This window comes from Emydura macquarii, unplaced genomic scaffold (assembly GCF_026122565.2).
Source record: "Emydura macquarii macquarii isolate MOO-44397 ecotype Brisbane River unplaced genomic scaffold, CSIRO-AGI_Emac_v2 contig_691, whole genome shotgun sequence".
Taxonomy (NCBI): Eukaryota; Metazoa; Chordata; order Testudines; family Chelidae; genus Emydura; species Emydura macquarii.
In genome coordinates, this window is record NW_027130828.1 from 11,738,773 (window position 1) to 11,759,925 (window position 21,153).

At 42.0% G+C, this 21,153-nt stretch overlaps 1 protein-coding gene across 1 annotated transcript; it reads right to left on the minus strand.

Moving 5' to 3' along the window:
* Window positions 1–7,616: 7,616 nt before the first annotated feature.
* Window positions 7,617–16,115, minus strand: SET (SET nuclear proto-oncogene). The gene is made up of 8 exons (XM_067542032.1): window positions 15,731–16,115; window positions 14,059–14,116; window positions 12,792–12,934; window positions 12,111–12,214; window positions 11,826–11,939; window positions 9,960–10,130; window positions 9,711–9,857; window positions 7,617–8,524 (listed from the first exon to the last, which is right to left on the minus strand). Exons 1-8 carry the CDS (start codon window positions 15,801–15,803, stop codon window positions 8,501–8,503), a joined length of 834 nt encoding a protein of 277 aa, XP_067398133.1. The 5' UTR covers window positions 15,804–16,115; the 3' UTR covers window positions 7,617–8,500.
* Between the last annotated feature and the right edge of the window lie 5,038 nt (window positions 16,116–21,153).

Below are 21,153 nucleotides of genomic sequence, written 5' to 3' on the forward strand. Positions count from 1 at the left end.
AAAAAAAACTTTAGGGCAACGCTGCCGTTTTAAATAAATAGATAAATATACTTGGACATCTGGTGTTAAAGTTACATTTTCAACAAGAGCATTGAAAAGTATGGACCAGCACAATTAAGGTCAGACAACTTTCACTCTGCTGCCCCCTCTTCCAGCTTTCCACCCTCTGCGCTCTTGTGTCTGGCATTCTGATCAAGAAGTTTTTGTGAGGATTTTCAGCGTGAGACTCCAAACATCTTAAATATTATGGAACAGACTGGTTTTAAAGCCGCTGATTGCATTAGTGGAACGAAGGGAGGGCTGCACTGTGCTTCTGGCTGACTCCACCAGAATTCCTGCCCATCCTTTGAAAGGGTAGACCTCCTCTCTGCAAGGAGAAGGGAGCATCCTCCATCTTCTCCCTGGTTCTCTTGGGAGGTTGAGCCAGCAGCAGTTCAGTGTATCAACTGTGCTTCCTGCTGCACAGAGGGATATTATACCCCTGCACAAGAGGAAAAAAAGCTTTCTTGTACTTTCTTCCCTTATATGACTACAGCACAATCCCCACATTTCCTTTTCCCTGCTGTACAGCCTTCAGGGACAAGCACAATCTAGTTGTTTCTTGTGGAACTGAGGAGCTAATTAGGAGTACATACGGCTTTGGTTTTGTACATACCTGTCTATGATACATGTATGAATCCCCATCACCCTGCAGCCCCAGAGTGTACCCTATGTTTTTATCTATGCAAATTGTCTCAGTATAACAACACATTTACATTTGGAACCCCATATACTTTTTGCGAGGGATCAGCCTAATAAAGTTCTCCTTTGGTGAATACCTGTGAAGGGCTTCATTTTATCTAAAAACTGCATATATATTTAAAGGGAGCAGTTTGATACACTGATTAAAAAAGACAGGTGCTCTTCAATTTAAATTCTTCAGTATAATCAGTTACGTTAACTTTGAATTTCCAGTTTTCCTAAAATGTGTTTTTATGAGAAAACAAGAGTGTCCTCCTAAGATTCCTCCTTAAATAAGATAGATATTTATAAACAATACTCCACCTTAGGAAAGTTACTTGCCTGGAAATATTTTAAAATCTGGAAGGTACTCAATGCTTCTTCAATACTTAACTTTTGACCATTTCTTCCTTTGCATTGTTCTTCTTGTAGGTCCAGGAATGTGGCCATGGATTCTCAGTTGATGGTACTGGATTTCTGGATCAAAAATTAGGCAAGAAAAAAAATTGACTTGTTTTTAATAGCACAATGAACTAGCCAGTGTGTGTTTGTCACACTGATTTCATGGATAGAAACAGAACTGATCAACTGCAGTGCTAGGCCCTACATTACAAGCACTTACAGGACATTGTCCTTCAGTTCAAGTGGTAGGAGCCTGGGCTTTAAGATCTCTTCCTGCTACCAGCCACATGTAATGCTATTTGTTATTTCATTAAATACATTAGTTCTGTCCTGAAGTGATACACAACTTTCCACAACTTAATAGATGGAATATGGGCTACAAAATTAGAAGCTATTTTCAGTTAATAATAGTCCCACATTTACATATATTTTTAAAAGCTTGTACAAACCTGATATGAACATAAATGTTTGAATTATTTTTTAAATTAAATTAAAACAGATTTTTTATTTAATAATTCCCCTGCAGGATTTACAACATGAGAACTATATAATCAAACTGATCAGAACAAAAAGTAAAATTTAAGTCTATTTTTTTCACACTGAATTAAATTACAAAAAGAAAACAATGTTAGATTTGTGCTAACCCTTATTAATCTGCTGTGTTATTAGTAACAGGTACAGTATTTTTGTTTGTTTGTTTTGTGCTATATGATTCTAAACTAAGCTGTATCCATTTAAAGAAAATATTATTGGAAAGTGGAAAAGTCAAGTTATTGGATTTAGATTCGGCCTCAGAGGATCAGAGGCTGTAGAAAGGGCAGAGAGATTCTGCTCTGATCTTCAGCAGAAAAATCCTTTCACAGCAGGCAAGGGTCTTGGCTGCATTTTGAATGGTCAAAGGATGGACAGGGTTCTGGGTAGGAGTCTGGGATAAGGGTGGGACTAGTGGTCCTGACCTTCCAGCTTGTGGAAAGCGCTGTGTTCTCTGGCTTTACAGGATCGTTCCCTTTTCTCCTTCCAGGTCTTGGATTCTCCCCAGATGGAAAAGCCAGTGGGAGGGGCCCAAGAAACAGATTTAATAATGTTGGAGAATTGGACTACTGAATAAGGACCAATCAGATGCATGGCTTATCAGTCCTGAAGGACAGAGGCTGGCTAGCTATTCACGCTCAGGGCTTGTGTATGTGTGGGCTTGTAGGAGAAGGATGCACGCATTGGCTTTGCTAACAGCCCTCTGGCTCTCTCTTGCCTGCTTCAGGGAGTCCGCATCCAACAAGTGTCACAGCACAAGCATCAGAGTGCAACCCCACACCAGCATGACCCTGACTATGAGGAGGAGAGGAAGCCTTTCTTTGCAAGTCCTGCGGATTCAAGGTTGCTGGGGTTTGGGACCTGAAGTTCCTCCCAGCCAGTGCTGACTGTCACTGCTGGGGAACGCAAAGTGCAGCTCTTCCAGGATCCCACTGGGAAAAGGTCATCCTGGGCAAGGCTTTGGTTCAGGATGACTTCTCCTGGTTCCCGGGATACTCCTGAATGCTGACCAGCTGCCCCAGGTGCCATGCACACCTACATAAAAGCCTCCTCAGAATGGCCAAGCTGCTGCTGGGAACAAGGTGCTGTGGGAGGAGCTCAGGGGAGCCGGGGACCTTCCTGGAGAAGGGCGGGGATTAAAGTCCTGCCTCTGAACTGGGGCCCCTTGTCCTTAGCGATTGCGATTAGAGAGGGGGGTGATGGAGTGGTCGTGTCAGTTGCTGAGGCCCTGCAACTTGTTTCACTTGTGCTCTGTTTGGGGGAGAAGTACAGATTCTTCTAATCTTTCCACCCCTTCCAAGGATCTTTTTAAACATGAAGGAGGCTCATTTGGGGTTGGAGGAGGGTGTTTAATTAAGGAAATGGTGGGCTTGGATGCGAGGACGGATAGGTCCAGGCAGGATGGTACAGCCACAACCATAAGGAAACTCTTGGTGGCTTGAATGGGAGCAAATTAATTTATCTCACTGAAGGGAAAGGAATTGTTCTACCGTGAGTTTTTTTATTATTCGGGTTGCTAATCGAGTTCCCCTTCTCTTGATTTTCTCCACCCCAGTAGGTTGGGCATATCAGCCCAGGCCTTGGAGATCCCAGTCACCGACATGGAGTTTGAAGACTCTGATACTTTCATATCTCGTCATAGATGAATCGCTGCTTCAGGCTCACCTTCTGTTGTGATGCTACCACAGTCTTTCTGCAGTTAAATTGAAAGGGCTAGACTGGAAATAAATTGTAAGTTGTAACATTTTTAATTTGATTGTGTGGGTTTCCCTCCTGGAGTGAGTTGTTAGCTAGACACATATATAACTGACTGATATGTGAAGCAGAAAATCTCAGGAGGTAGGTGGCGTGGAGAGATATTTGCATGATGAGGAAGAATATAAGTCTGAGCCTTTCTGTATTTCCCACCCTCAACAGCGATTTTACTTGTAGGCTGCACATCCTGTTTCCAACGACACTACCAGAAAACAAACATTTCCTCACACCCTTCCAGGAAGCAATGATCCTGGAATTCATAGGTCTCTGTCCTCACCCCGTGTGATATCCACTCCGGCTCTCTGAGAGTGTTGTCTGGACAAAATAAAATAGGGAGAGACGGGGAAAAGGACAAGAGATACTTTGTTCTAGATCTAACATGTGATCTTCAGGGCAAATTGTAGAATAAAATCTGCTAACCTCATGGGTCAGCACACATTGAGTAACCAGCTCACACCACACTTGCACTTGTTGCTTCAAATTCTGTCAGCTACTTCTGTCCATGTGCTGTCGACATCTGTTACATTAAACATTAGATCACTATCTTTTCCCCTTCCCAAATTAGCACTTACCTCGGCAGAAATTCTGGTTCAGAAAACTACCGTGAGTTTGAGTGTCCTGCTCTGCTGGAAATCAAAGCCTTATGCAGGATCAGGATCCTAAGCTCTATCACTGACTAGCAAGGAGTATTAATGAAATGAGCACAGCTGAGGTTTTCACAGGTTATGAAGGGGCAGTAGAGAAGCCTGTATGTTGCACTGGACTCACAGCATAACAATTACTCTGATAAATCAGGAGGAAATATGTATTGGAGGTTCAGTCCACAGGATAGCATCTTTAAGATAAATAGGATTAAAGTGAAACCATGATTTCCAGTCGGTGCCTAATTAAGGGAAGGAGGGCAAGAAGTGTAGTAGAAACTTGGTGTTTTGGCAGCTGTTTCTCTACCTGTATTGGGGAAGAATTAAAGAAAAAATAACCTCAGAAATCATGTGTTTCTGAAATTTTTGTATCTGACCAGTATTACCTAAAATACTGTAAGCTTAGAAAATATTGTTTACTTTATGCAATTGACAGCTTTGGTCATAGTCCTTTAAGTTTATAGCCTTCTTTAGTATCCAGTAGCACCAATGCCTGAGTCCACACAGTCCAACCAAAGAAAACTGAACTTCGTAATTGGAAGATCTACCCAGGAGCAGAGACTAATACAGGATTAGGGCCTTAATTAATTGGTCCTTACTAAGCTTTAAAAATATTAAATGTGGAAAAATACAAATATTAAAAAGGAATTTTTCAAAATAACTACATATTATTTAGAGGGTACTCTACCAGAAAATAACATTTATTGAGGGTTCTTGTAATCTATTACCAAGCCCAATAAATGCTTTCCCGAAAGCTCTAATTGTATTGTTACAGCAGAAATAAAGGCATTAAAATATCTTCTTGCAAGCCAACAAAAAGATCAGCATTATGTCTTTAAAATTCAGACACATTGCTTTATGGTATTTGGTGTAATTTGGCAGTTAGATCAGTAAAAAAGTACCAACATGGGTCCACTTTCTCGTCCAACAGAACTGGAAAGTATTTGCAAGTTCAAAGCAACAAGCAAATAATATAGGCCTCAATTTCTAATTACTCATGCACACCATTCTGACTGCTGATAGAGGAAGTCTGGCATTCATATTTTCACACTGATTCATAAGAAAATAATGAAGTGGGAGATGCTATACATTTGGAATAAAAAACAATTGTGCTAAATTTATTAATTCTACATATCCATATACATTTCCTATGTACATACATTTAAGATCTGGCATTAGACTTTACAGGAGTTGGAGACACTTCTGCTTCCTTTCCTATTAAACTTCAAACATAAGACTATGGAAGCTCTTCCATATGTTTTATTCATATCATACCGGTTGAATACATGTGCTAAACCTTTATTAAATTCCTCAACTTCTAAATTCTAAACCATTACCCCAGATACCTCTCATATACTGCAGGCCTAAAGCCAGCTTCCATTAGCTTAAATGGGCACAGGTTTCTTACTTCTATTGAGAAGCTCCTGTTGTATTGGGAATGCTAAGCATTGGTAAACGTTCTGCCAAGATAATTCATAAGGATAGTTTGCCTCAGAAAATGATTAAATGTTTTAATGACTGTACTAGAGATCCCTTTTCCTTTCTTAATTTATGAGAATGGCAGAACTTGTATTTGACCCTCATTGTTACAAGGACATTCCTATCCCTTAAACATACCCATCAGGTTATGTATTATAGAAGTAATTACAAATGTCTACTAAGCTTAATGAATAGGTCAAAGAATGAGCACTTCTAAATAGGTAACTTTGACTGAATGTTTTCTAAGAAGGTTCTTAAGAGCACTGGATGGGCACCTAAAGCTGTATTTTTAAATCTGGTGTTTTAATCCCTACTCAAAACTATATTTTTCCACTACTAATTGATAAAGTCTATTAGAACAAAAGTAATAATGTTACTAGCAGTTCAAAGGTTGTTTACTCTTACTGTTGCAATGAATAAAAGTGAAATGTAGTTTCACCAGGAAGTTAAACCAATATTCTGTCTACACAATAGTGGGATTGTTTTGCCACCTGTATAGTAACTAATGAGGTTGTTTCTAAACTTGGAGTGGCATTTGATCACCCACCCCTCCTCCCAGTTTTTGTCCTGGTATTCAGCTGTACATTTTTTTTTGTCTTTGGCAAAACCAGATTATAGAACTTTATAAGTCTTGCAATATTGCACTCTCCTTCTAACAGCATAGATGAATCCCTAATAAGCACAATTTAGAGTCAGGTCTAGTAGCATTGTGCTTTGCACTACACAAATGGCTACACAAGATACAGAGCAAGTTTGTCTAAATTTTATTTTTTTGCACAAATGTAACTACATTAGTTAAGGTGGAGTTATATAAAATTGATGCAAAAAAAAAAAAAAAAAAAAGGAACATGTATTAGGGCATTGGGTCCAATCCAACTGTCACTGAAGACAAAAGGAGTTTTTGCAGACTTAAGTGCCTCTCTCCACATCTCAAGTGGTGTTCCACACCTAAGTAACTAACCTTACTGCAAAGGACTAATTCTCTAGCATCACAAACTACACATTCTGCTGACTGTCTAAAAACAATCTTTTTCTGGTAAGATTGAGGATCCCAGTTCTGAGAACCCGTTATTAGAGGAAGACAGACAGTTATACAATGTTTTAGTATTAAAATTGTTTTATACAGGTTTTAAAATATCAGTTTAAATGAGGTTATTTTACATGGCATTCTACTTTTTAAAATAATTGTACAAATGCTAATTATTGCTAGAACAAGTTTCATCACACTGACTCTTGCTGTTCTGGTTAGTTCTATATGTAGATTTTAGACAGTTGATACTTTTAAACTTAAACAGGTTGCATTTCATTAGTTGACATATTTGAAAATATAAACAGTTTTAGATTGGAGGTTGTATGGCACTGAAATTCCACATGCAAATTAACAACTTCCTTGTAGGATGTAATTTAGCAGAGTAAGATTCTTCTGTGTTTGAAGAGAGTACAATCAACCTGAATGTGTAATTGAAACCGAGTTAACATCTCAACTGAGAAAGCTATTTACCAAATGGATTATAAACAACAATCCTACTATGAGACCCTCATTAAACTTTGATAATTTAATCTGAGTTTGTATGGTCTTTTCAGTGATCTGATTTACTGGAGATCAGAGACATGTGGTATCTCATTTACATCACTAATGAATGTTTAAATCTGCAAATTTGTTTATTATTAGCACATCAGGTGATTTTTTTTTTTGGTGTAAGAGGGAACATTTAAAGACTCCATTAATTTAACATAAGAGGAATGTAACCACAACACATTCCCATGGAGATATCCAACTAAGTAAAGAAACAATGCACACATCACAGTAATGACTGCCAATTTGCAATGATTGATACTATCAATACCGTTTCTGTGAGATTGCCTAACAGATAATTTATGGTAAATTAAACATTTTTTCCAGACATGGAAACTATCCAACAATTTAAATTCAGGTTAAATCCATACATCTATGAGCAATCTCGCAATATAAGACATACTGACCACATACCAACAGGTGTTAAATTAGAGACTACAGACAAGTTTGATAATATATGGGAAAACTAGCAAGAAAAATAAAAAATGAGTTCAGTAAAGACCATCAGTCCCTTTGTGTACACATTTAGTTTTATTGTAACAAAGCAACTTGTACACTTTAACGTTTAAAACTGAGCATCTTTCTTTCCTTTCCAGTGAACCAAAAAAAGAATTTAAAAATAAACAAGAACAAAATTACAATAGAGAATGTCAATTCCAAATAAGATCCTACAGGTTCTGCTGATTCTCCATCAAGTGGCAGGGCTCAAAGTCATCATTAGGAGAAGATTTTATTTTAAAAGTGTCATCTTAAACTGCAAGGATGTTTGTTAAACATGACAATAAACATGCCAAAGGAGAAGAAGCCATGTTGTCAAAATGCCCACTTAACCCACCCAAACATCTGAAACCCACCCTTGCTGACCTTCTATAACCCATTTTTTTTAGTTTTTTAATTTTTTTTAAACAAGAGAAAGTAGACAGACATGTTGGTAAATGCTAACTGTCCATATTCACATAGAGACACTGTAATCTCTGAGCCCAATATACAGAGAAAGAAGGAAAAAAAGCTAGATTCTATGCACTACTACACAGGGGCCTAGCACTCTTCAGCTTCCAGCAGAGTGAAGGGAGCAGAAGGTTTTCTTTTTTCCCACAGAACATGGTGTGTTGATTCCATAAACAGTTTTTGTTTTGAGACAGAAAGGGATAAAAATGAACTTGGAACAGAAACTGGTAGATTTTCTTTTCCATTATATTCTGCTCAAGGTATTTCCCCCAAAATAAATTGTGAACCATGGTGTAGAGGAGAGAAAAAGAGACCTCAAGAGAACAAGGCGACTGAGCACAAGGAGGGAAAAAAAAAAAAAAAAAAAGACGGCAACTTGCTCCCAGGGACTGGAGAAAAATTAAAAAGGTAAGAAAAGGGGGGATGGGGTGTTGGAATCCATCAGTGTTTAGTCATCTTCTCCTTCATCCTCCTGTTGAAAGAAAAGCACCAGTTAAAATCTAGTCACTTTTGAGGGGTGGGGGTGTCAGTATATTCAAACTCCAGAGAGCCTTTACTTTCAAACAGCAATTAACCAGAACTTTTTGCCAGTCTAAAAAGTCCTGTGCAGTTATTCTTCAGGGTGAGTGGAAAAGCTCATGTTTTCTCCCTCCTCCATGTGGAAATAGGTAAAGCTGGATAAGGTTTGATATCCATGTTATTGCTGGAATATATGATTTGGATGATAATTGACAGAACTATTTGTTAGTGAATATTGAAGAGACTGTTAAGAGTGCCCAAAGCTTTGAATAGGCAATCTTAAAGAATAGTAAAAAAGTAAGTAATGTACAAGATTAAAAACGTCAATGAACAGATTAAATAAGATGCTTCATCTTTTAGATGGTAGCATGATTACTCAGCAGAGTTTAGCTAGACACATAACGTGTTTGCTTTTTATATGCACCAAGTGCATAGCATCCTAAGCCTTTCGGAATCACCGTGTCTCAAACACAGTTTCATGTACCTCAATAACAAAATTAAAATGTGGTTTATAAAATATAATAAATGAAACAGTGCAACATTCCCAGTTACTGGGTGAGAATTAATTCCAAACTTTAAATCACTAGAGATCATGAGAATAGCAGAGGTGAGAAGGAGGTCCTTAGCACTCCCCACTGAGGACAGATGCACAGAAAAATTGGCAACGGTCCAGAGTAAATTACATAATGGGTGAATGATGGTAAAGCTGGATGCATAAAAAATGTTATTTATGGGACTAAGGTTAAAACTGGTATTCAAATACTCAGTAACTCACTAATAAAAACAGTTTGCTGAAGTAAAAGCAGGCTTTTGGATGAATTGGGCTATCACAAACACAGTTCACTTTTCCTCTTTTTTGCCAGTGAGTTTCCTATGGCTATCTATCTCCAATTTAAAGGCAATACATTTCCACTACACACTACCTAATTGCACTGAAATTATTGCTCAAGTTGTAAGAACTGTTGCCACCAATACAAACTCCACTCTGAAAAATGTAATAGCACATGACTGTACAAAGTATCAATAACTCCTTAACATTTATGAACAAAATAGTCAATGCAGCTCCTAAAACAAGATTTCCTAACTGGATCTATTCAGTGTTTTAATTTGGGGGGAAAAAAAAACCCAAGTGTTCTCACCTCTCCTTCTTCTCCCTCATCATCATCTTCATCTTCTTCCCCCTCATCTTCATCTCCTTCTTCATCAATATCCTCCAACCCTTCTTCCTCTTCATCGTCATCATCATCCTCTTCTCCTTCACCTTCTTCATCATCCATATCAGGAACCTTAATTAGAAACAAATGTACAACAATTACTGCATTGATCAGATTAATTCTGACATAGCCACGAGAACACTGTTACAACAAACAATTCAACTCTACACTTACCAAGTAGTATTGTAATGGATTTGGCCAGATGTCATCTTTGATGACTTCTCCTAGTTCATCAGCACCTGCATCAGAGTGGTCAGTGAACCAGGTAAAGAAACTTTCTGGTTCTTCATGCTGTCTCTTCCTACTGGCCTTGTTCTGTGTCTGGCTTGAGCGTTTTGTCAGGTCCTGAAAAGGAAGAGACAGACGGGTAAGAATTTCCTGACCATTTTTCACAAAAAGCATTTGGAGACCTGCTTATCTATGCAACTGCATACTTAATACTTGTTCTTTTTCAAGGAGAGGTGTGTAGGAGACATTACACAGAGCCCCAAGGGCATAACATTGACACCACATAGCTATGAGTTTCAGCTACCATGTCTCATAAACAGGGCCAGTGATAGTAAAAAAGCCCTCAATTTCAAAGTCTTTTTGCTACTTTCCTGAAAATATAAAACAAAAGTATTCCCTCTATTTGTGTCTAGTTTTCTCCACTGAAATATGGACAATTCAAAAAGACTACCTGTTGGCCTTTGTTAATGTTCCCAGCTATAGGTGTGACTCAAACCATTTACTGAAGTGCTAATTTCCAAGACAGTTAGAACTATTTGAATGCTAACATTAAGCCCAGGCAATTTAAAAAGCTCTCAAATAGCCTCTGGGCCTTTTTATAGAACAGTGTCTTAACAGTCTCCTCTTCCTTTTCTTTCCCCCTAGCATGGATTCATCATGTTTTCTTCAGAAGATAAAGGATCTCAGTCCTTTAATCTTTGGAGTTTTCCCCTTTGAAATGTCCAATTTCTCCTTTGTAGCAACTGGAAGGGGGAAAACACAGGACTCAATTTTTAAGCTACTACAACATATTCACTAGTAAAGAGGATACAGGCCAATACCTCTGCTGTGTAGTGTCTTATACACCTGGAAAACAGATGACTGTCCAGAGCTAACGCTGGACCTTTTACTTTTTCACTTGATGTGTATGGACTTTCTAGCTTCTGCTTTTGTCCCAGGATATACTTGCTTATGCAATTTTATGGACAGCAATAACTTAGCTCATTTTAATTATTAGCTGAATGACCATAACAAGGTACTGCAAAATGCACAGAAGTTATTGCTGGAAGATCCCAGAACATCAGAGGAAAACACTAACGTTTTCATTGACGTGTGATGCAGTTTTCCAACATACCCAACTATGACAGATTGAAACTGACCCATTTGCAATACTGGAATTTACTTTTGTGAGGTGCAGGAAATGCACTCCTAATTCACATGTACAACTTGTGAAACTTCTAAGTTATGAACTACAAAGAAAGCATTAACTATGTAGAGGGTAACTAGCCAATACTAGAAAAATAATTCATTAGATAAAAAGATTTGCAAGTTTCTTTACAGACATCAAGTGGCCACCCATACTTTTAGCATAATGATATTGAAATTGAAAAGGTAGTTTGTAACCTCAAGTTTAAATTAGGCCTTGTTCACAATGACAACTATAGCACTGATGTTAGACCAACTGTGGGAGAATTCCCTTAAGAAGTTGGGAGTACTAATTTTTTTTTTAAACCACACTTCATGATGTCTAGACCTGCTCTGAGCAGTTGAATTGAGATGCTTGTAGGAGTACTGACTGTTGGACTTCACTAGCACTTCCACTGGTGTGTGACTAAAAGCAAGAGAATTAACTTACAAGCCTCAGTGTACAGGCAGCCTGACCATATCCTTGGGCTTTGTCTAGCAGGAATGGACTTGGGGATGGGGTTTGTTTGAGTGTGTTGCCTCAACTCCTGCCACCAAAGAACCTGGATAGTAAAGCACCACAGCACTTATTGCCACTGTTTTAAGTGGAATAATGATTTAATTCCGCCCCTCAATACAGATACATACCTTCCCAGATTTCCATTTGATCTCAGTTGATTTTGAAGATGGATCTCCACTCTCATTCAGATGGAACTCTTTGGAGAGGACTTTATTTTCAAAGTATGGATTCTCATCAAAATACTATAGAGTGGAAAAAATAAAGTTAGGATTGCATATATCTTTAATATACCATGTATGTTAATTTTAAAATGTTAAGTACTGCAAATTTTGATATACTAAGTTATGCTACTATTCTGACTTAGGTTACATACAAATAAAACTGACAACATGAAGACTGTCCATGATACTTACAAAATCTATTCTGTAACCTGATTTGATGTCTTCAAACTCTGTCACCTCAACTCTGGTCAAATAATGCAGTGCCTCCTCATCTTCTTCCCCCAACAGTGCAGATACTATGGTAGAATGAGGAATCTTGCTTTAAAAATCTATTTATACAGATTAGTTGACAGCAAACACTATAAGACATTGTAATGGAAAGTTGATTTAGAAAGCAATATACCAAATGTCCTACTTGTCCCAGCCCATCTTTAGAGGAAACTCACAAGAGTCACTGGCCCTCAGTTCCCCAGAGCTCACTATCAAACATCCTCTGCAATAAAGCCCATAAAAGAGCACTGAAAAGATTGTTGAATGGGTGTTCTCTTCCCTTTAAGAGGATGGTAAAAAGTATGATGGTGGAATCCTAATAATGCTGATCAAAAAGTAGAAGAAAATCTTTGGCACAATAGAAGTAGAAATGGATAAACCACATCCAATTGATAGCATCATCGCCTCAAAAGGAAGGCCCGAAAAGAAAGTTTCAGTTTCAAGGCATATATTCAAATAGAAACCAATGTTGTGAATATGGGGAAACAAAAATTTAAGAGCAATTTTCTCAAGCAAAGGATTAAAAAGCATATATAATATAACAAACTTCAGTGATTTCTGTCTTTTTCACCTCCCCCCAAAATAAGAGCACTAGGAACGTACCTTGTGGGTGGTTGACAAATGTTGTTACCCAGAAGTTTGGGATTTTGGCGATCAGTTCTGACCTCTTCTGGAAGAATGGTTGGCGGAGTTTGTTGTATTTCTGTTCTACTTTCAAAATTTCCTCACTGGCTTGTTCATTCAGTCTAAAGCAAAGGAAAGATCAAGATTAATAACTGTATTATAGCATGGGGACCTGAAGTTTAAACAAGGGTGCAAAATCAGTAAATAGTCCAAAACTAAAATGGATTAATTAAACTATACTGCTGCTTGTGGTATAACAAACAAAAACAAGGGGCCCAATCCTGCAAACACTACTCAGTGTGTACTACCAGAAATAATCCTACTGACTTGACTGAAAGTACACCACTAGCAAACAATATGCTCTGTGGCATTTGCAGGATTGGGCCCTAAATTGATAGTCGCAGAATATTAAAATTTCTAAATATCTAGTTTAGAAAAACTGAATAACTTTGACATATGATAGTGGATCAGATTCAAGCTCATTGCCCCTTATTATTTACAAGAGAAACAAGATAAAAACAAAAAGTTTGTGCGCCACAAAGAGAATCTTTTAAGACCATAGAACCCTTAAAAAAAAGTTTGTTACACAGTAAGTCCCTAATCTTGCAACTGCTCCTCCTGGGCAGACCCCTGTGTTCAGTTGGAGGTTCATTAGTCAGTATAGAGGGGCGGCAGGGGGAGAGGGAAGGATGTCTGTTTGCGTAGAACAGATTGTAGGATCTAGGCCTAAACCGGCAGTGACCTGAGAAGACATATAGTTTATAAAATTTACCAAAAATTACACTGGAGTAGTAAAAATACAAGTGCCTAGAGTTTGGTGTATGCACTTTTAATGAAATCTAGATATTTAATTTTACTACGTTAATTTTCAGTTGTTTTTCCACAAAGAAATTAAATCTTACAAAAATAAAGTATCAACCTGCAAATGGCAAGGAGGGCCAGAACTATATTGTCAAAACCATTTTAAAGTCATCATAATGAATCTAACGTGTTCAAAGTCAAGTTCGACCTTAAGGCCAAGCTAGCTTAATTGTACAGTTAGACTACAAGATTAGTCTTTCAAAGTTTTGATCATACATAAATGCTTTTTATTTCTAATCAGGTCCAACTATACCTTTGAGTATACCTTGAGATTTTGGAAAGTGCGAGAACTACATAGGCTACTATAGTATTTTTACTACAAGTTTTTTTCTTCTAGTTCTGCTAAAGCATAATTTAAATTGTTGAAAAGTTTTTCATAATTTACCTGTCTATTTCATTCTGTACTTCATCAATATGTTCAATTGCTTCCTGTTGCTCTTTTTCTGAAAGAAAAATAAATCCACCAAGCTCCATAAATTGTTGAAAAAAAGTTCTCAATTATATATGGCATCACTTGACAAACAATCAGAAAAGTTTACTTTTACATCCTTTACCATTGTTCTGGATGGAATTTAAATTATTATTTCCATTTGATGCTACAAGACTCACCAGACCTTGTAAGACCACATTATTTTACTAACTGAACTTGCTGAGTGAAGTCGCTAAAGATTGTTGTAAAGCTTTGCTTTTTTTATTTTATTTTTTTTAAAGGCTCAAACCAGGTACCATGCTAATATACAATATATATTCATATGCACATGGTAATTTTAAAGTAAATCTGTTGAAACAATAAACAAAAGCCTTGATAGTTTAATAATTTAGTAAAATCATAATCAAATAATTCTTTCTAAACTGAACACATTCACAGAAATTGAATCAGTAAAGTGAACTGAGTACTAAAGAAAAACAAGGTACAAAATACAAATTAAAATAGTACAATTGGGAATGCTTTGTTTTCCGCAATTAAAAGGCATATTTCAGGTAAATATTTCAAAACCACTGATAAATGGATATTTTCTAATCACAACTTTAATTCGGCAGAGGCTGCTGGATTAAGGAACGGCTGTTTGCCAAAAATGTTTTCAGATTAATGAAAGGCAGAGGGAAGCAGCTGTAAAAGTGCGGAAGGAGCACCCCTCCCCCGATTAGTTTCCGAACAGAGAATTTCGTGTTATGGGGTAGTTGTTTCCTGTGAGGGTCTCAGAGCCAAGCGCTACCCCACCGTGCGGCCGGGGAGACCCCACATTACATATGAAAACGCAGGTGCGGGAAGGAAGCGCGACCCGTGTGTGAAGAGAGTAAGGAGCACACGAACCCGGCTGCACAGTGATGAGCTGCTGGCCGCGAGGCTCGTTGCCATGAACACCTCCACACTCCCGGCCAGACCGCGTGGAACACACACGAAAAGCTCAGACCCGGGTGCGGGGCAGCGATAGGCTTTAGTGGGAGGCAAGCTCCCTCCGCGGCGGGCGACTGCTGCGAATCCCACGGTGCGGGGAAGCGAGTCCCGACCTCTCCATGCACACGGGCTGCTACAATCGCACGTGGGGAGGGGCGGGCCGCTCCATCCCGCTGCGGCCCGAGCAGCGCGTGGTTCCCTCCCCGTCCCCAGCCGGGCGGCCCCGCCAGCCACGGAGAAAGCGCTGCTCCATCCCCGCGTTGCGCGGCCGAGCGACACCAAGCAACAGGAGCGGCTCCGAGACCAGAAGGCGGCGAAGCATCATGGCGGCGGCGGAGGAGCACAATGAGGCTCCGCGGATGCTGCTCCGGAGGGGGGGGGGGTCCCGCTGTTCCGCGCAGGCCGCAGCGCCCCCCGCCCGGCCCCGCCTGCGCCCGTGGCGAAGGAGGCCGGGCAGTACAGACAAAAGGGCGCTAACATGGCCTCCTCCTGCCGCAGCTGAGGCCTGCACATCCGCCCGGCCGACCCCGCGCTCTTCCCGCCTCCGGCCCGGCCGCGGCCCGTGTGGCTGGGGAAAATGGCGGTCGGTGCAGCGCCGTGCGGGGAGGAGGCCGCGGCGGCCGCCGCCATTCCCCTTCCTCCCCCGTCCCGGCCTCACCTGAGGTCTCGTCGGCCCCATCGTGGTTGGAGTTCAGCTCCTTCTTACTGACTTTGGCCGCCGGCGCCGACATGTTGGTGGCTGCGGAGCGCGGAGGGAGGGGGCTGTAACGGGACTGAGCGCAGGGGGGGCCGGGCACAGACTGCTGCTGCTGCTGCCGCCGCTGCCGCTCGGGCTCCCGCCGCCGCCGGGACGCTCCCTCCTCCTCGGCCCACACTTGGGGCTCCCAGATAATAGGGGGCAGCAGCAGCGCTCGGGCACCCTCACGCTATCGCCCCAGCCAGCACCAACACCGCCGCCTCCTCCTCCTGCTGCTGCTACTGCTGGCGAGGGGCGGGCAGCGTTGTGCGCAGGCGCAGCAACCCCCCCTCCGGGGCACAGGGGTACGAAGACCACACTGCGCACGCGCAGCAATCCCCCCCTTCGCGGCCACTGGGGAGCGGGAGGCGCACAGCGCAGGCGCAGGAAACACCACTCTCGGGCACGCGCTGTTATGCGCAGGCGTAGACACCCCCTCCCTCCTGAACATGCGGGGCGGGCAGCTCTGTGCGCAGCCGCACCAGCCTCCATGCAGGCCCCGCCTCCGCCTCCTGCCCCACGCTGTGCTCCTATTGGTCGCGGCTCGCACGGTGGTGGGGGGGGGGGGGGTTGGAGGAGTCAGGAGTGGTGTTCAGTGCGGAGGCGCGGAGGGCAGCGTGAGAGAGGCGGACCGCGAAAGAGTGAAAGTAGGACGGCGGCGCGCGCTGTCGATATGGTGTTTGGCGCGCGCTGCCGCCGGGCTCGTTCCAGCTCCCACGTGCGGCTCGTGGCCAGGGTCTGATCCTGCCTTCGACGGCTGTGTGTTGTGCGCAGGGCCGGGCCGCGCGCCCTCAGGCGATGACCTTGTAGCTCTTCTGCCCCAAAACACGCTCCAGCCCGTGGCCTGGCAGCTCTATAAGAGCCCCGGATGATGGAGCTGCAGGTACTGGGCCCAGGAACGTGGTGGCCTTTGCATGCCACCTGTCCTCCCCATGCAGCCATTTTAGTTCCAACCTCCGCTCTGTGGCCTGTATACCTACCTAGCCCCTCCAGCTCGGGCCCAGCCTCCCAAGGAGATAGTGTATCACCGACCTGCTACCTGACCTCAGCCCTGTACAAGCTGTCTGGACAGGAAAATAGTGTGCTCTTGTGGGAGCCAGCGATAGCTATTGTAATGTCGCTCACAAATGTGGTTCAGGGTTCACCTGATTGTCCATCACTCTTAATAGTTACACTGCCCCCGGGTTCCTGTTCTTTGCCCTTCTAAAGCCTAAACCCAACATGTAATATTGTCTCAATGGTTAAATTGAGGGGCACTGGTAGGCTCACAGAATTGGTAATAGGTCTTTGACATCTTGATTAGCAGTTCCTATCCAGTTGCAAGTGAATAGTGAGCACAGGTCACTGCCATCTCACTGCTATTCGAAAAGGCCTAGGAAATGAGCATTAAGAGTTTTTCAGTCACATTCAGCGAAGTCAATTGAGATAGCACAGGGCCTAGGAAACCAGATATCGATTAAAGACAAATATACTTTATGTTCTGGAGTTGCCAGTGATGGCTCTGCAGTTATGGTCGAGCTCTATTTTACACTTAAACATAGATTCAATCATTTTTTTGTGTATGAAAAATACAGTGTTTCATCCCTAATGTACAGCACTTACTCTTTGATAATTTAAACCTAGATCAGGTCAGGAGGCAATTCAACGACCTCATATGCTCAGGGCAGAGTGAGAGAACTAAGAGCTCATCTTTTCCAGTGATTTTCTCAGTCTGCTGTTTCTTTGCCACCCTGTGGCCTCTCACGTTGTCTGTAGTTGTGCTGTTCTCTTACCATCTTCCTTTTTTTGCCTCCATTTCACGTCACTCTTCTGACACTCTTTACCCAACACCCAGTGCTTAATTGTGCCAGGGCTGAGCCCCAGCACCTCTAGGCTTGGCAGTTCATAGCCCTAGCACCCCTGGGCTTGCTGCATCAGTTATGAATATAAAAAAATTGTTTGAGCCCCAGCACCTTTCATTACAAATTAAGCACTGACAACACTCCAGTAGCACCTCCCTGTCTGTTCCGACTCTTGCCCCTCAGATGGTTCCTACTGTCTCAGTTTTCTTCTGAAGAAAACTTTCTTCAGTTTCCTCTCTACAACTCACACTAATAACTGCCATTCCCACCTCTCAAATTCCAACAGCCAAATCCCCAGTGCCACTCCCCAGCTGCTGCCTCTCACTCCCAAATCCCAGTTGCCATAAAATCCAGCTGCCAAATCCCAGCTGTATCCATCACCACTTCTAACTGCCTGAGAGTGTTCTGGAACTTTTCTGTTTCTAACATTCCAGCCCTGCTTGCTGCGTGAATAGCCGCCAGGAGGAGAGGGACTGTACTTGTTCCATTTACATCTGTAGCATGGCAATTGTTAGTACCATCGGTGGGCACAGTTATTGGCAGTCAGAAATGGGAAGCAAGGCACTGAAAGAATCATGGAGACAAAATTACTTTTTCCTTCCTAGGGGTGTCTCTCCAGGGCACTGTTGCGGAAACTGCCTTGTTCTCTGTCTGAATCTCCCAAAATCCATTATTGTTGCTGTCTTCGGACAGGGTAAGTGTGGCTTGTTTTTTTTTCCTTCTTTAATAGCTTCCTTCAGGTTTCATCACTGGAGCCACTCTATACTGCAAACAGTTATATCTGCTTGGATTGTCTCTGGCATAAACCATATATTTACCATTCACTGCAGTTCTTCAGATCTGCATGTGAAGGGCCACAAATACCTAAAAATGTGGACATCTATAGGGAAGCCATTTCCAAATCAGAGTGGGAGAAGCCTGTTTACTCCTCACTAGAACCCTTAATTTTAGTCTAAAAATTATTCAAAGGCTTGGAAGGATTAAATTTTTTTTATGTCGGTAAACGTTGATTTCACTCTACACACACAAACTGACCAAAAGTATTTCCATCCATAATAATTGAAATTTACAGACAGGCAAAGTAAGAAAAATGTTACTTGAGAATATATTAGAATTTGATTTAAGCATATGTATTTTGTATATTTTGACATGTGATGTTGACAATTTGTATTTTAATAGTTATAAAGTTTTAAATTCTTTAATATCAATGTCTGCTGTCACTAAATAATTATTGTCTGAGCTCCTCCACCCATGTTGCTTGATCCCTCCCATAATTTCCCACAACTGTGAACATTTAAATTGTTAAAAATAAAACAAATGCTTTAAAATAAACATCAATGAGTTGAAATGATATTAAAAAAAATGAATTCTGCCAAGCCTGATTATTCAGTATCCCTGAGGCACATGATTAGTATGGCCCACTGATGCATCTAAAGTCAAGTAATCTGGGGTGTGCAGTCTTGAATCCCAACAGCATGTTGTAGAGGTATCTGGGTACTGGTAAGAACATCCCATGAAACTGTTTACCTTTTACCAGAACTAGCTAATTAGTGTAAGGAGACCACAATATATTCATTAACGAGAGAGAGAGAGAGTTGTAATGTTTGTATTTTTTTTTCAAAAGATCAGGAAGCAAATTCAAACCTGTATGCACTCCATGCAGTAAGAGAGAGGTAGGAACTTACTTCTCTTTTAGGAGGGATGGCCCAGTCTGTTGTTCTTCCACTACGTCTTTCTCTCTGCTTGCCATTTCTTTGATTCTGTTGGTTTCTCCTCTTTCTCTCTTCCTTTCACACAGCTTTTCAGATAGAATGGTTACTTACCTTGTAACTGTTGTTCTTCAAGACATGTTGCTCATGTTCATTCTGATTTAGGTGTGTGTGCGTGTCACATGCACTGGTGCTGGAAATTTTTCCCTTAGTGGTCCCGTAGGGCTGGCTTTAGCGCCCTCTGCAGCGGCGCACGTATGCACTCGCATATAAATGGCGCTGCTGGCCCCCCTTCCCTCTCAGTTCCTTCGAACTCCAACAGAAGGGACGGAGGATGGGTTGTGGGACGGACATCTCAAAGACCTTACGAGGTAAGTAACCATTCTTTCTTCTTCGAGTGCTTGCTCATGTCCATTCTGATTTAGGTGATTTACCAGCTGTGCTCTGGAGATGGGCAGGAGTTCATGGCCGTGAAGACTGCAATACTGCTCTGCCAAAACCAGCATTGTCCCAAGCTTGCTGCGGGATGGCATAGTGGGATGTAAAGGTGTGTATGGACGACTATGTAGCAGCCCTACATATATCCTGAATAGGCACATGTGCCAGGAAAGCTGCCGAAGATGCCTGGGCCCTTGTGGAATGGGCTGACAAGGATGCTGGAGGCACGACTCCCACTTGCTCATAGCAGGCTCAAATGCAGGCTGTAATCCAGGACGATATTTGCTGGGATGAGACTGGTCTGCCCTTCATCCGGTCAGCGATCGCTACAAAGAGCTGTGTGGAGCAGCGAAACCGTCTAGTCTTATCAATGTAGAAGGCTAAGGCCCTTCTTACATCAAAAGAATGAAGGTGCCTCTCTTAGAGCTGTGAGGCTTCGGGCAGAATACCAGTGGGAAGATGTCCTGGTTAATGTGGAAGTGGGAAATGACTTTCGGTAGGAACGCAGGATGAGGGCGGAGCTGGAACTTGTTCTTGAAAAATACTGTATAAGGAGGCTTCAAGGTCAGGGCCTTAATCTCAGGTACTCGTCATGCAGAGGTAATCGCTACTAGAAAGGCCACCTACCAGGACAGGTGCATGAGGGAGCAGGAGGCCAGCAGTTCGAAAGGCAGAGTTCTGAGCTGGAATAAGACGAGGTTTAGATCCCACTGCAGAACTGGCTTCCGGATTGGAAGGAAGCGCCTTTCCGGTCCTTTGAGAAATCTAGCTGCCATCTTGTGGGAAAATACTGATCTTCCCTGTATCGATGGGTGAAAAGCCAATAATGCTGCCAGATGTACCTTGACAGACGAGAAGGCTAAGCCCTCCCTTTTCAAATGAAGGAGGTAGTCCAGGATCACTTTTATAGGAGACTTCATCGGTGATACATTTTGACTGGCCACTCAGCATGTGAAGCACTTCCATTTTGCTAAATAGGATGCTCTGGTGGAAGGCTTCCTACTTTCCAACAGGACTCTCTGAACTTGAGCCGAACAGTGACACACTTCCCTGTTCAGCCATGAAGCATCCACACTGTCAGGTGCAGGGAGGCCAGGTCTGGGAGGAGCAGCTGACCCCTGTCATGGGAGATGAGGTTCGGGCGCAATGGGAATGTCCAAGGTCGAGCCACCAAAATCTCCAACAGCATCCTGAACCAGTGTTGATGAGGCCATGCCGGGGCTATCAGGATGACTCATGCCCTGTCCCTCTTGATTTTCATGAGTACTCAGTGCACAAGAGGAATCGGGGGAAACGCATACATGAGGCCCCTTGACCACAATAGGAGGAAAGCATCCACCAGGAGGCATCCTCTGCC

Bases quoted from the DNA above. Each gene is read 5' to 3' on its own strand.
- SET (XM_067542032.1), bottom strand. From the start codon at position 15,803: ATGTCGGCGCCGGCGGCCAAAGTCAGTAAGAAGGAGCTGAACTCCAAC. The intron at 11,940-12,110 runs GTAAGTATCATG...TCCACTCTATAG, and splicing joins CAGGTTACAGAATAGATTTT to TATTTTGATGAGAATCCATA. The intron at 10,131-11,825 runs GTATGTATCTGT...CTTCCTTTTCAG, and splicing joins TCAAATGGAAATCTGGGAAG to GACCTGACAAAACGCTCAAG.